This window comes from Centroberyx gerrardi, chromosome 4 (assembly GCF_048128805.1).
Source record: "Centroberyx gerrardi isolate f3 chromosome 4, fCenGer3.hap1.cur.20231027, whole genome shotgun sequence".
In the NCBI taxonomy this organism is placed as follows: domain Eukaryota; kingdom Metazoa; phylum Chordata; class Actinopteri; order Beryciformes; family Berycidae; genus Centroberyx; species Centroberyx gerrardi.
The window spans coordinates 19,571,623-19,584,047 of record NC_136000.1 but is presented as its reverse complement, the minus strand read 5'-3'; the positions used below and the strand labels follow the sequence as shown (position 1 = coordinate 19,584,047).

At 42.1% G+C, this 12,425-nt stretch overlaps 1 protein-coding gene across 2 annotated transcripts; it reads left to right on the top strand.

The window, feature by feature from the left end:
- Positions 1 to 4,306: 4,306 nt before the first annotated feature.
- On the top strand, positions 4,307 to 12,289 carry unc45a (unc-45 myosin chaperone A). Of its 2 annotated transcripts, none has more exons than XM_071914439.2 (19): positions 4,307 to 4,437; positions 4,636 to 4,828; positions 5,530 to 5,705; positions 5,820 to 5,909; positions 6,074 to 6,241; positions 6,586 to 6,754; positions 6,919 to 7,089; positions 7,461 to 7,632; positions 7,818 to 8,118; positions 8,229 to 8,323; positions 8,482 to 8,623; positions 9,129 to 9,269; positions 9,441 to 9,568; positions 9,649 to 9,715; positions 9,805 to 9,918; positions 10,014 to 10,129; positions 10,641 to 10,758; positions 11,069 to 11,224; positions 11,362 to 12,289. In XM_071914439.2, the coding sequence occupies exons 1-19, from the start codon at positions 4,414 to 4,416 to the stop codon at positions 11,647 to 11,649; spliced, it is 2,829 nt and encodes a 942-aa protein (XP_071770540.1). In that variant the 5' UTR covers positions 4,307 to 4,413; the 3' UTR covers positions 11,650 to 12,289. The 2 variants fall into 2 exon arrangements, with proteins under 2 accessions (XP_071770540.1, XP_071770473.1); XM_071914372.2 differs by having other exon boundaries at positions 4,633 to 4,828.
- The last annotated feature ends 136 nt before the right edge of the window (positions 12,290 to 12,425 follow it).

Here is a 12,425-nt window from a genome sequence, read left to right as displayed (position 1 = left end):
ACAGAAAGGGGCTGAGTGAGACCAACTTGGCTTAGAGCAGCAGCTTTTTAATCAGGCCTCAACTCTGCTCAAGGGGCTCCAGGAATTAGAATGAGACAAATGTCACTCTTCTCTCCGTAGCATAGTGAAATCATATCAGCAGTAGCAGCATGGGCGATGGGCTCGTCCTTGATTACAACTTGAAGTTGAAATCACATCAGAGGATCTTCTTCAGCTGTTAGGAAAATGTTAATTAATGAATGATGAACCATGCAAAAAGACTTATTCCGCCTGCCATTTCATGAGAGGAAGCACAAGTGAAAGGGAGTGTGTGGGAGAGTGAGAGAGACTTGGTTTGAGTTGATAAGTAGAGGCAAGAGGAAAAACAATCAAGCTGAGCCTAGTGGCCTGGATTTCTTCTCAGCGCTAAGACAGGTGTTCCCGTTCCCCTCTGTGTGCAAATCCAATATGATCTTAATCCGATCACTTCTGAGGGTGTGACTGACTTAGCTTTACCACAGGGATCTGGGATAATAACCTAGCACCTACATTTACACAGGCTGGCTGAAAACAGCATCGGCATCAGGGGGGAAAACATTATAATTTTGTTAGACCATCTTGCGTTAGATGATGATTCAAATTCACCGAACATGAACGGCTTTGTTGAGCTTCCTGATACAGCTAACTGACTACAGCAGATCCCGAGTTGCTCCTGTCATGTGGTGACAGTCACGCTATTCCTAATTCCTTATGTAAACTTCAGAATTGCACTGAACAATATTGCTCGGGCTATTGACCGGAGCGGTGCCACTATGTTAAGGTTTAACTTGTTTGACTTGTTTCCAGTCGGCTGTCGTTAGGCAGCTAGCCAGGTAACACTGGGTAGCTTGAAACTTAAGAGCACAACTCAATGAATATTGGGATATTTCTCAATCTTATACAAGTTGATATTAACGTTAACGTTACACTGCTATAGTTAACCCGTCAGTCACATTACTCTGTATATCTAAGTTTGATCATCGCGGTTACTTTAGATATCGGACGGATTTAAAGAAAGCTTAACAAGCTAGCGCTAGCTAACATACCACGGGGGACATTACCACAACAACTTGACTGGTTTGCTAGTTAGGTTAACACGTCAGCCTTCGCTGATGTATGGATTGTCATTTTAACCACTTGGCCGAGACAGCTAGGTTAACAGCAGTTACCTTTCGTTTTCTGCAACATTAACTACCCATCAAAGCCTGTCCAGCGCGACAGAGTCATACCTACACACGGTAGCAAGCCAAGTGTTGGCTAGACAACATTAGGTTATACGTGGCTGATATTTCCTAGCTTACCATTTGCTTTCCATCTAACGCTTGCTAACATTTATTTACAACTCGGGAGCTCTTCGAGTAAATTAATAATCTGACGTTACCCGTCAAAGGAGAGTGATCCGGAAGACTGTCCATCCCAGGATTGTGAGGATAAGACTGTATGCTTTTGGCTGCAGACTGACAGATTACCAACTGAACTAGCTAGCTAACACGACTGAGCTGCAAAGCCTTATGGGAACAGTGGAGCTGCGCACACGTCGATGATTGGTCAACAGGCTCAGCAGGTTTTATTTGCTTAGAAAAACAACCAAGAACAACTTGAACGTCAGTGTAGGACTAAAGTTTAATTATTACCAGAACGCTGGCGTTTTATGAGGTAAATGTGAGTGTGCTATCTGAATTCACACAGTGTTTAATGATTGAACTATCATAGTCACTTTGTAAAACATTAGGGCTTTGTGTTGTTTGTCTTATTTGTATTTATCATTTTAATAATAATGTATTTCACAGTCATTATTAGGAAATTAGTTAAAAATCAACATAATTCAACATAGAGATGGAGGCCATCAGGACAATATAGTCAACCATAAATCATAATAAACAAGGTAAATCTCACAAAGAAGTTATCTTTTTCTGGATTTTAAATATCAACACTTTTCCAACAGCTCTAGTAGCCTATACTTGTACTTATTACTGGGCTAAAGCTATGAAAGCAAAATGGAATGACTTGAAAGTAAGTGAGTGAGTATCTACCCTATGATAATTGATTTGTACAAGCACTGCTAACAAATATTAACAGCTTTCTCAGAAAAAAACATTGGCAGGAAAATGTTTCAAATGTGGGGCATTTGAGTAGTGACTAATTGTATATAGGCCTCTAATAATGTTGAACATTCCCTTTAATGTTTTCATGTTTGGAGCATGGAAACCTAAACATTCAGAAAATAATATAGACCTAAAAAAAAAGTGTGCATGAGACGTATAAGCAGTAACTTCCACTTTAATGCAAGCACACACATTGTTCCAATACTCACCTCTTGTGCAATCAATAGTCTACCAGTGGGTTACCAGTGGCAGCTTTTGAGTCAAAGTCTGTGCTCTTTATCTAAATATAATAGGCTCCACCTACATTGCTCATAGCCTATCAGGAAGAAAAAGATCTAGTGTTTGTTTAAAATCAAACAGCATTTTAAGATAGATGCTCCTCCTATATTCAGAATAATAAGAATGTTGGTTTTATGGGGAAAATATTGATAAACGTGGCTGCCTACAGGGGAATATACTGAAGATGCCCATTAGACAAATCACAACAAAAGGATATCAACCTAATTAAACCATGATGGAGACTAGTATGCCCATCACAGTTACCACTCCCTCTGGCTTACCCTTCCTTTCTGTGGTGGTTTCATATCGGACGCAGGGCTATGCAAAATGGAACGCTAACTCCTGGGAGGATTCTCTGTGGGTGGCTACAAGGATTTCTCACATCGCAACAGTGTCAAATGAACCAGAGCGCAGATCAATAGGGCTCCAAAGTGGGTCTTGTAGTTGATGATTTTATGGTGTCATTAGTGGGTAAGCCAGTCCTGTCTTGATGTTAATTATGTCACCCTGCTACCGCCCAGCATTGTAGCTACTGTCCCTGCTTCTCTGACCTGTTGACCTGTCCTATAGCTGCTGGCTATGAGGGCTCAAAGAGTGCTGCCTGCAGGCACTATACCAGCAAAGCACGAACACCAGCCTGACTGCAGTGAGCCCCAAACAACCAACCTACAGGCAAACGACAACCTGAGAAGCCTAGTGTTGTGTTGCAAGATGCATTGTTTCTTTGAAGGTGAGTCTTAGGGTGAGGTGCTTTAAATGGACCATTCATGAACTACTTCTGTTTTGGTGGGAAAGGGAGCTTAGCTGAGACCTCAATAATTTATTAACAGGCTGTGTGACAGAAACAGATGGTATTGTTTTGGTTCTGCTCCGATCATGAGAGATTGTTGACTTTGTTTTGGCTCTATGAAATCATTCCAAACACAGTGCAGGATTGGGGTGTATGGGCTATTATTTACTCATGAAAAGTGGGATTTGGCTCCAGAAAGTATACTGGTGAATGAGGGAATCTTGTTTTGGAAACATAATCTCTTGCATAACAATGTTGTGAAGAGGAGGAAATGTTTACACAGCTTTTGATTTTGACTCTCCCGCCACATGACGCTGATGCCTGTGGATTCTCTTGTGGTTCTGCCATGTAAAATATCTCACAGCAGGATTAGCACATAGGAAATATACCAACTGTCCACAATGGATATCTGGTCTTCGCTTCCACCACAAGTCACAGAGCTGCCATGGTAATGAGAGCAACTCTGCGGGTCTACGTGAGCACAAGGTCCCATGGGAGCCACCTGGTCTCTAAGGCAAGGCAACAAGAGAGGACACGTAACAATAGGGGAGCTTGGCTGTCCCATTAAAAGAGATTCCCTTTGGGGCTGATACTGGAAATTCCATGCCAAGCAACTTCATTATGTTGACTTGACTCAAAAGGAGATAAAACACTCATTCAAGGTGGTAGAGAAGGCTGTTTCTGTATAATTTCCATCCATTATCTAATAGATTTTGAACTTGTAGGCATATTATCTCCATCCATAGCTTATTTTCATTATATATAGTAGAACATTCTGGAGACATACACTTTTTCACTTTAACAATGATATACTAAAAAATACCCTGATAGACTTGAAGTAGGGCAATGACCTAATTGTCAGCTTAGCAAACTGTTAAAAATAATTCACATCATACTCTCTGCGTGCACTGAAGAATGTCACTGAATGGAAATGTAACCAAATAAAGTACTAGACAGATGGGTGAGAGATACTGTAGCTCTGTGCACGGGAGCCTCTATGCCTTTTATGGTAATGTATCGTAGGGGAAGGGGCGGGGCTGGCGCTGACACGTCATCAGCGTGCTCCCAACACCCGGAAGCGCAGCGAAATGTAACATGTTTGTATCAGGCAGTAGTTAGCATAATACTTCCATGGTAGTTAGTAATTTAGTGAACTAGAAGAATAAAAAACAACGTACTGACCACCCTACGTAACGTCGTATTTTATTAGTCAGCTTGAAGATGAGTGTCAGTGAAAAAGAAAAGGTAAGTGTAAGAGCATACTGCTATAAAGTAGCGCAGTTTTGCATTGATAGCTAGTTAAACAGCATTATCCTAGCGATCAGATACATCCACAGTCATTTAGGTTGTGGTAACGCTATATAGCAGCGGATATACTCGTGCATTTCTATAATCCTAGGCCCTCTGTACCCTCTTCTTGCTCTCTCCTCTCTAACCCAGCAGGACCCTGCCACCCTGAAGGAGGAGGGGAACAGCCTCTTCAAGGCAGGAGACATGCAGGGCGCTGCCTGCTGCTACACCCAGGCTCTGAAGCTGAGTGACAGCCAGGCAGACAGCGCTGTTCTCTACCGCAACCGCTCTGCCTGCTTCCTCAAACTGGAGGATTACACCAAGGCAGAGGAGGATGCCTCCAAAGGTGGGAGAGGGCACAGTCAAGCCACTGGACATTCATAGAGTGCACACATAAACACACACGTACTTTCCATAAATGTCAAAACCTATCTAATCTTAGTTTGATTTAATTGGATTTCAGAGGTGTGACCAAGTCATCTTTGCTCGAGTCCCATGTCAGTCTCAAGTCTTGAGGCACAAGTCTCAAGTCAAGTCTAAATGTAGATTATTAAGTCAAGTCTCAAGTCTAAATGTAAAACGTCAAGTCAGAACAACTCAGTTGTCCAGTATCAATTTAAGGAAACATAATATCTAGGACTTTTCAATGCAGTATCATTTTAATAGTTTAAAAACTTGGTACATACATCATGGGAGTTTGATTTCTATAATCAGTTTCAACTTCAATAAATTCAGTCATTCCATACCAATTCTAAAAATAGAATTTCAATTCAGTCGTCTGGTGGAACAAATCTCATCACTTTCAATCTAAGTCATTTACCCAAATACAAGATCTTTTGTCAAGACTTTAGAAACCTTTTCAAGTAATCAAAGTACAAGTCAGCAGAACCCAAGCCAAGTCAAGTCTCAAGTCTTCTCTTCATGCATCAAGTCAAGTCTCAAGCAATTAAAATTGTCATGTGACTCGAGTCCCCACCTCTGTTGGATAAAGCTTATGGATGTACATACTGTAGTCATATTGAATGCCGTTGCTTTCTCTCTCCTCAGCTCTTGATACCGACCCAGGTGATGTGAAAGCTCGGTTCCGCAGAGCTCAGGCTTTTCAGAAACTAGGTCGGCTAGACCAGGCGTTTGTGGATGCACAGAGATGCGCCCAGCTGGAGCCCAAAAACAAAGCTTTCCAGGATCTGCTGAGACAGCTGGGAGCGCAGATCCAGCAGAAGGTGATGTGTCTTTGATGGTTATAGTGGTGAATAGAAATGGAGGCTTGTCTTATCTTTGAGACTATATTTTGAAGAAGCTATTGCTGATGAGAGTCTTTTCTCTTATCTCTGTAGTCGGTGCAGCTGAACTCCACAGACGCTCGTGTGCAGCAAATGTTCTCCCTCCTCTTGGATACATCTGCAAAAGAATCAGATCGACAAAAAGTAAGAATGGTTCATATGGCAACTAAGGCTGATCGTGCTACTGCATGACCAAAATGTTATTGTAATTGACTTTTTAGCATTATTTTGTTTCATTTATTTAATGTGTCTGCAAAGTTCCATGTCAACTTTCAGAGAAAATCATGTGATTCATTCATCAATTTCAGGCTGCTCAGAATCTAGTGGTGTTATCTCGAGAAGATGCAGGAGCTGAGCAGATCTTCCGAAACGATGGAGTGAAACTAATTCAGAGGCTGCTGGCGTCAAAGCAGGAGGATTTGGTCCTCTCTGCTCTGAGGACCCTGGTCGGTCTGTGTACAGGGCATCAGTCCAGAGTAAGTGTAACATTGCCCTCTAAATTTAACCATCACGTAATCTCAAAAAACTTTTTTCATGGGGATGTGAACTTGTGATGTTTTCATTCAGGTAGATAAAATGTACAGGAAGCTTTTCCATAGAGAAAGCTACATTTCTTCACTTTTATTTTTGTGCCTTACAGTTCTTATTCCCTGTGAAGTCAGTTTGAGTGTAGTTTATTGACAGATGTTGATCCATGTTGATGTCTGTCAGGAGAGATTTTACAGACAAAAAGAGAATGCTCAGTCCTTTGTGTAGATGAACCTAATCATCATTTGGCTGTCAGACTGCTGATGTCTTATGTCCATTGTCTTATTCCCAGACTATGGCCATAGTGAATGAGTTGGGGATGGAGCAGCTGTGTGCGGTCATGGGATCAGGAGCCTCCACAGTGTCCCTGGCTGCCTGCCACCTGTTGCAGGTGATGTTTGAGGCTCTGACAGAAGGCATGAAAAGAGAGATCCGAGGGAAAGATGAGGCCATACTTCCTGGTGAGATTGGAATCCAATCATGTTTATATTTGTGAGCTGGCTAAACATGAAAGTACACCTATAACAGATGCTTTCTCTGTATATCATCTCTATGTTCTGTTCTTGAAAATCTTTCCACATTTTCTGGTAATTTATTGTTAAATGACTGTATGAATTTGACACAGAACCATCCAGGGAGCTGCGCTCTATGCTGCGCCACCTGCTGGAAATGATGCCAGCGTCTAATGTGTCGGGTCCTGGCAGAGACAGCGCCATCAACCTGCTGGTCAAACAAGTCCCCCGCAAGTCCATGAAGAACCCGGACAACTCCCTCACATTATGGGTGATAGATCAGGGTACGAGACGCACCTGCACATATCCTGGAAAAAAATCCTTATGCTTGACGGATACAAGAAAGACTTATTGATATTCAGAAATTGATTTTAAGGTGCCATTGGCATGTTTAGTTTAGAATTTAATTCATTAGATGTTATAAGAGCATTTCAGTAACAGGGTGAAGCCAACCACTCGACAATTACCTTACCAAAACCAGTCAGGAGCCTCAGGTGCTTCAGTCCTTCCAGTTTTCAAATGTTGACTGAATTCCAACGTTTTTCAAATTTGCATATGGCTTAAGCCTTTCCAAGTCTGTTGTTGACATTTAGTCAACAGATTTTACTGGCACAGCTGTGTCCCGGATGTATGAGCTCCGTTTCTCCTCCCGCAGGACTGAAGAAGATCCTGGAGGTGGCAGGCAGTGTCCCAGAGCTCTCAGACGGCCCGCCTCTCACAGACAACTCCCACATGAGCTGCTCCGTGCTGCTCAGCAAACTCTATGATGACCTAAACAGTGACAACGAGAGGGAGAACTTCAACAAACTGTGTGAAGAATACGTCCAGTAAGTTCATTGCCCAGAATTCCCTTTTACTAATTACTAGTTTCGCTGATTCAAGCTGATCAATACCCCAACATCTTGCGAACAGGAAAAATGTGTCATTGGCAGTAAACATGAAAAACATTTTCTTACGTATTTGGCAACTAACTTCTAACCTGATGGAAAATATTGTTGTTTTTTCTGAGCAGGCAACACTTCAGCCGGTCTGGTCTGGACAGCAAGCTCCGGGCCATCCAGACGGTTTCGGTGCTCCTCCAAGGGCCAAGCGACGTGGGGAACAGAACTCTGGAGATGTCGGGCATGATGGATGCAGTCATCTCTCTCTGCGCCTCCAAAGACGTGACTCACCAACAGGTGGCAGTGGAGGCTCTCATTCACGCCGCAGGCAAGGCCAAGAGAGCCTCCTTCATCACCGCCAACGGTGTGGCACTTCTGAAGGACCTCTACAAGAAGAGCGAGAACGACAGGATACGTGTCAGAGCACTAGTGGTACGTGCTGCAACAAAGCATCTATTTAATAAGACTTTTTAGTGAAAGTTTGAGAAAGAACATAGCCAAAATGTAGTTAAAGTAACTGTGGGTTCTGTTCTGTTATACAGGGTTTGTGTAAACTCGGATCGGCAGGAGGGACAGATTTCAGCATGAAGCAGTTTGCAGAGGGATCCACGCTGAAACTTGCCAAGCAATGCAGGAAGTATGTTCCGCCTGTGTTTATTCTGAGGCTCAGGTATATTAAGACCAATGTGTGATGGTCGATCCCACGCGGATGCACAACTTGATTTAAAAACGACAGATAAGGAGTTGTTTCCTGGATTTAAAATAAGAGCCGATGTGTATCTCCTTCTCCATCAGGTGGCTGTGTAACGAGTCTCTTCCCCCAACCTCTCGCCGGTGGTCTGTGGAAGGCCTTGCCTACCTCACCTTTGATGCTGATGTGAAGGAGGATTTAGTGGAAGACAAGAACGCTCTTCAGGCCATGTTTGAACTAGCAAAGGTTGAGCACAACCGTCTTTTTTTTTTTACCTGACTGTTGTATTTTATCTAAAGCTTCTCGTCATTATTTCAAAACGATATTGATATCATTATGTATACAATATAGAGCTGCAACTAATGAATATTTTCATTATCGATTCGATTCATTATCGCTTATTTAGTCTGACCAGCAGCCAAAAAAAAACCCAATTATTCATTTTATAATAATATGAAACAGAGAAATGCAAGCAGATCTTAGCATTTTTTAAGATGTAACAAGCAAATGTTTGGTATTTTTACTTGATAAATGACTAAAAGATTAATCAATTATCAAAATTATAATCGACTAATTTTCTGTCAATCGACTAATCGTTTTAGCACTAACACAATGTCACATTTAGTATGCCGCACCACCATGAGCATTCACACACAGAAATGTTCCATATTGGTCTTGAGAGAGATATAAAATGAATAAATAAAATACATTTTATTGAGCTACAGGAAATGTTTTCTGTGTGTTCCTGCAGTCTGAAGATAAGACGGTGCTATTTGCAGTGGGCTCCACTCTAGTGAATTGCACCAACAGCTATGATGTGGAGAAGCCAGACCCTCAGATGGTGGAGCTGGCCAAGTATGCAAAGCAGCATGTGCCAGAAGAGCACCCCAAGGTGCAGTCCAGTGTTCTTTTTCCCTTTTTTTTGTACATAACTAACCTTGCACAATATTGCCTTTAATATCTCAGAATAGCTCCAAACTAGGTGTTCTGAAATCCATATTAAAGTGTATTTTTCTGTTTAGATTAGCTGTTTCACATCAGATTGTTGTCTTTAATGTGTCAGGACTCACCTTCCTTTGTGGAGAAGAGGCTGGTGAAGCTGCTGGAGGCTGGTGTGGTGTCTGCGTTGGTGTGTATGGTCAAACAGGAGAGTCCTGCCCTCACTGAGTCCTGTAGGGAGTGTATCGCCAGGTAGGAAATCCATAGCCGTCTGTCACTGTTCTCTCTGCACTGTTTCTCAGAGTATCTGCTGACTTCACTTCTCACTGCAGGGTTTTCTTGGCTTTGGTGGAACGACAGGAGGACAGAGGCACAGTGGTGGCACAGGGTGCAGGAAAGGTAGAGCACCCCGATATATATGCTTCATGGACCTGCACACTGATTCATACAACTGTGCAGGAATTTTACCTTATTGTTTTCCTCCACAGGCTCTGATCCCACTGGCATCTGACAACACAGATTTAGGAAAAATCAAAGCAGCGCAAGCCTTGGCCAAAATAACCATCACTTCCAACCCGGAGATTGCCTTCCCAGGGGAAAGGGTGAGAAGGCATACAGTAATAAGTCTCTTCAGTTAAATATATACATCTGTGTAAAGACCTTTTTATTTTACCTTGTCTCACTCTTCTGTCATCAGATCTATGAGGTGGTGCGGCCCCTCATCAGTCTCCTCAGACTGGAGTGCACCCTGCTGCAGAACTTCGAGGCTCTCATGGCCATCACCAACCTGGCTGGCATCAGCGAGAGACTCAGGTCGGCCACTAGGGGGAAGTCTCTCCTAAGAATAGATGTACAATTCACATAGTCAAGTGTGATAGGAACATGATACAGAAATACATACTTGATTATAGTGTATACATGTATAGAATTAACTGCATAAACTAGAACCTCATTTTAATTCTTTGGTTATACTCTTCTTGCAACATTACTGCCCTAAAAGGAAGGTGCAGCTGTCTTATGAATGTATTTTGAGAGGCGAGAGAAGTTTCATTCCCCATTGATTTGCATAAAAAAATACTAACAGGATCCTGGTTTGGTTTCTCAAAAGCCAAAATGCTGTGAAAACATTTTTACTGTCCTGAAAATTTGAAAATTTGTGATCAGTATAATGGGCTTCTAAAAATCCTGAGGTCTTATTTATTTATTTGTTTTTAAGTATTTGTAAGTCATTGATTCCTCATGGATTCTGTTCCCCAACAACACAATTTTGATATAAATGTTTAGAGTACCTGCTTTTTAATTGATGGAGTAAATTGTTTCACAGACAAAAGATCATAAAGGAGAAGGCCGTAGCAAAAATCGAAGGCTACATGTTTGAGGAGCACGACTTGGTCCGAGCGGCTGCCACAGAGTGCATGTGCAACATGGTTCTGAGCACAGAGGTAAGTAAAGTAAATTCTGTGACACAAAGCTATAGCAAAGTTAACATTTTATTTATTTATTTATTTATTTACTATTGTTTTATTACCACTGTTTTCTTCTTTTACTTGTTTCTTCTTTTACTGTTCTTACAGTTGTCATTGCTTCTATTTACTGTTGTTTTATTGCCACTGCATCTTGTTTGATTTTGATTTCTGGTCTGTAAAGCACTTTGTAAACCATTTTTAGAAAGTGCTATATAAATTCACGTTATTAAAAGTTATTAATTAATATAAACAAACTAACGTCAGTGGGCCTTTGCTTGGTGTTCAGGTGCAGGAGCTGTATCTGGCCACAGGGAGTGATCGTCTGAAGCTGCTGGTGCTCTACAGCGGAGAGGAGGATGAGCGGCTGCGGAAAGCTGCTGCAGGGACTCTGGCCATGCTGACCGCCGAGCAGCCGGAGCTGTGCGCCCGCGTCCCTGGGACAGTAAGCACACTCTCCCTACACCTCCATCATCCCACACTCACATGTTTGCAGCGCTCTCACAGATACAACAGCGATTCTTGATTCCATTTAGGCCCGCATGATTCCCTTTTTTAAGTTTGTTTGCATTCTCTTTTCAGACGAGCCACTGGCTGGAGATCCTGCAGGCCCTTCTGCTTAGTGAAATAGTGGACTTAAGGCATCGCGGGGTGGTCATCGTTCAGAACTTGATGCAGGCAGAGAAGAGTCTGGCTGAGACGCTCATGGAGAGTGAGGCTCTGGAGATTCTCTCTGTCCTGGCGAAGGGAGGAGAGGCAGCGTCGGGCCCGGTCTCCAAGGTAGCCCAGCACTGTCTGGACCAGGCCATGGAGTATGGCATCATCAAGAGCAGGGAGGGAAAGGACATGGGAAAAGGAACCGAGCCCTGAGTGAGGACCGTGTAGCAGTGTGTGGATACGCCTGATTGGAGTGTAGAAGTACTTCTAGAAACTTGGGACCAGTGAAATCATTTCCCCTTTACCAGAAATCAGTTTTGGTTTGGATGTGTACAAGCTGTTTATTCTGAAATGTTTGTGTTTTACATCATTATACCAAAAACCCTGAAAAGCAGAGGAGCTGAATTTTCATGAGGAATTTATTGAAAAGTGGTTATGGAAAACCAGCATATTCTGACAGAACAGTTATGTAATCAATGTGCTTTGACTTGCTGTCATTGACTGTACTTATCTATATTAGAGGCACGTTAATCCACATCAAGCAAGAGTGTATCACTCAACTTGGAGACCAAGTACTTTATACATTCTTTACTGAAGATGGTTATTCCTTGAACTTTGCAAGCATTCTGTTTATTTGTATCCTTCTTTCCCTAAAAATACCATTCCTTTGCACGCCCTACTTTTTTATTTACCTTCTTGTATTATGATTTTTGCTCTATCACAAAACCATTTCATTCACATAACTTGGACTATTTATGTTGTGTGTCCTTTTATTCTTTTATTTTTTTTAATTATTACATCACTACATTTCAAGTCTTTTATTGTTTGTAAATTAGACTTCAAACATCAGCATAAGAATAAAACCACTGTGGCTGCTGAATATTGTCCTTACTGAGCACACCCATCTTTACGGAGCTGTCATTTGCAGCAACGCAGTGGCGCATGCGCAATCCTTTCCGCTGTGTTCACGAGTGTTTAAACTTTACGGA

Coding starts and splice junctions, on each gene's coding strand:
- unc45a (XM_071914372.2), top strand. CDS start 4,414: ATGAGTGTCAGTGAAAAAGAAAAG. Junction 5,910..6,073: donor AAGAATCAGATCGACAAAAA/GTAAGAATGGTT, acceptor CATCAATTTCAG/GCTGCTCAGAATCTAGTGGT. Junction 6,242..6,585: donor GTACAGGGCATCAGTCCAGA/GTAAGTGTAACA, acceptor TCTTATTCCCAG/ACTATGGCCATAGTGAATGA.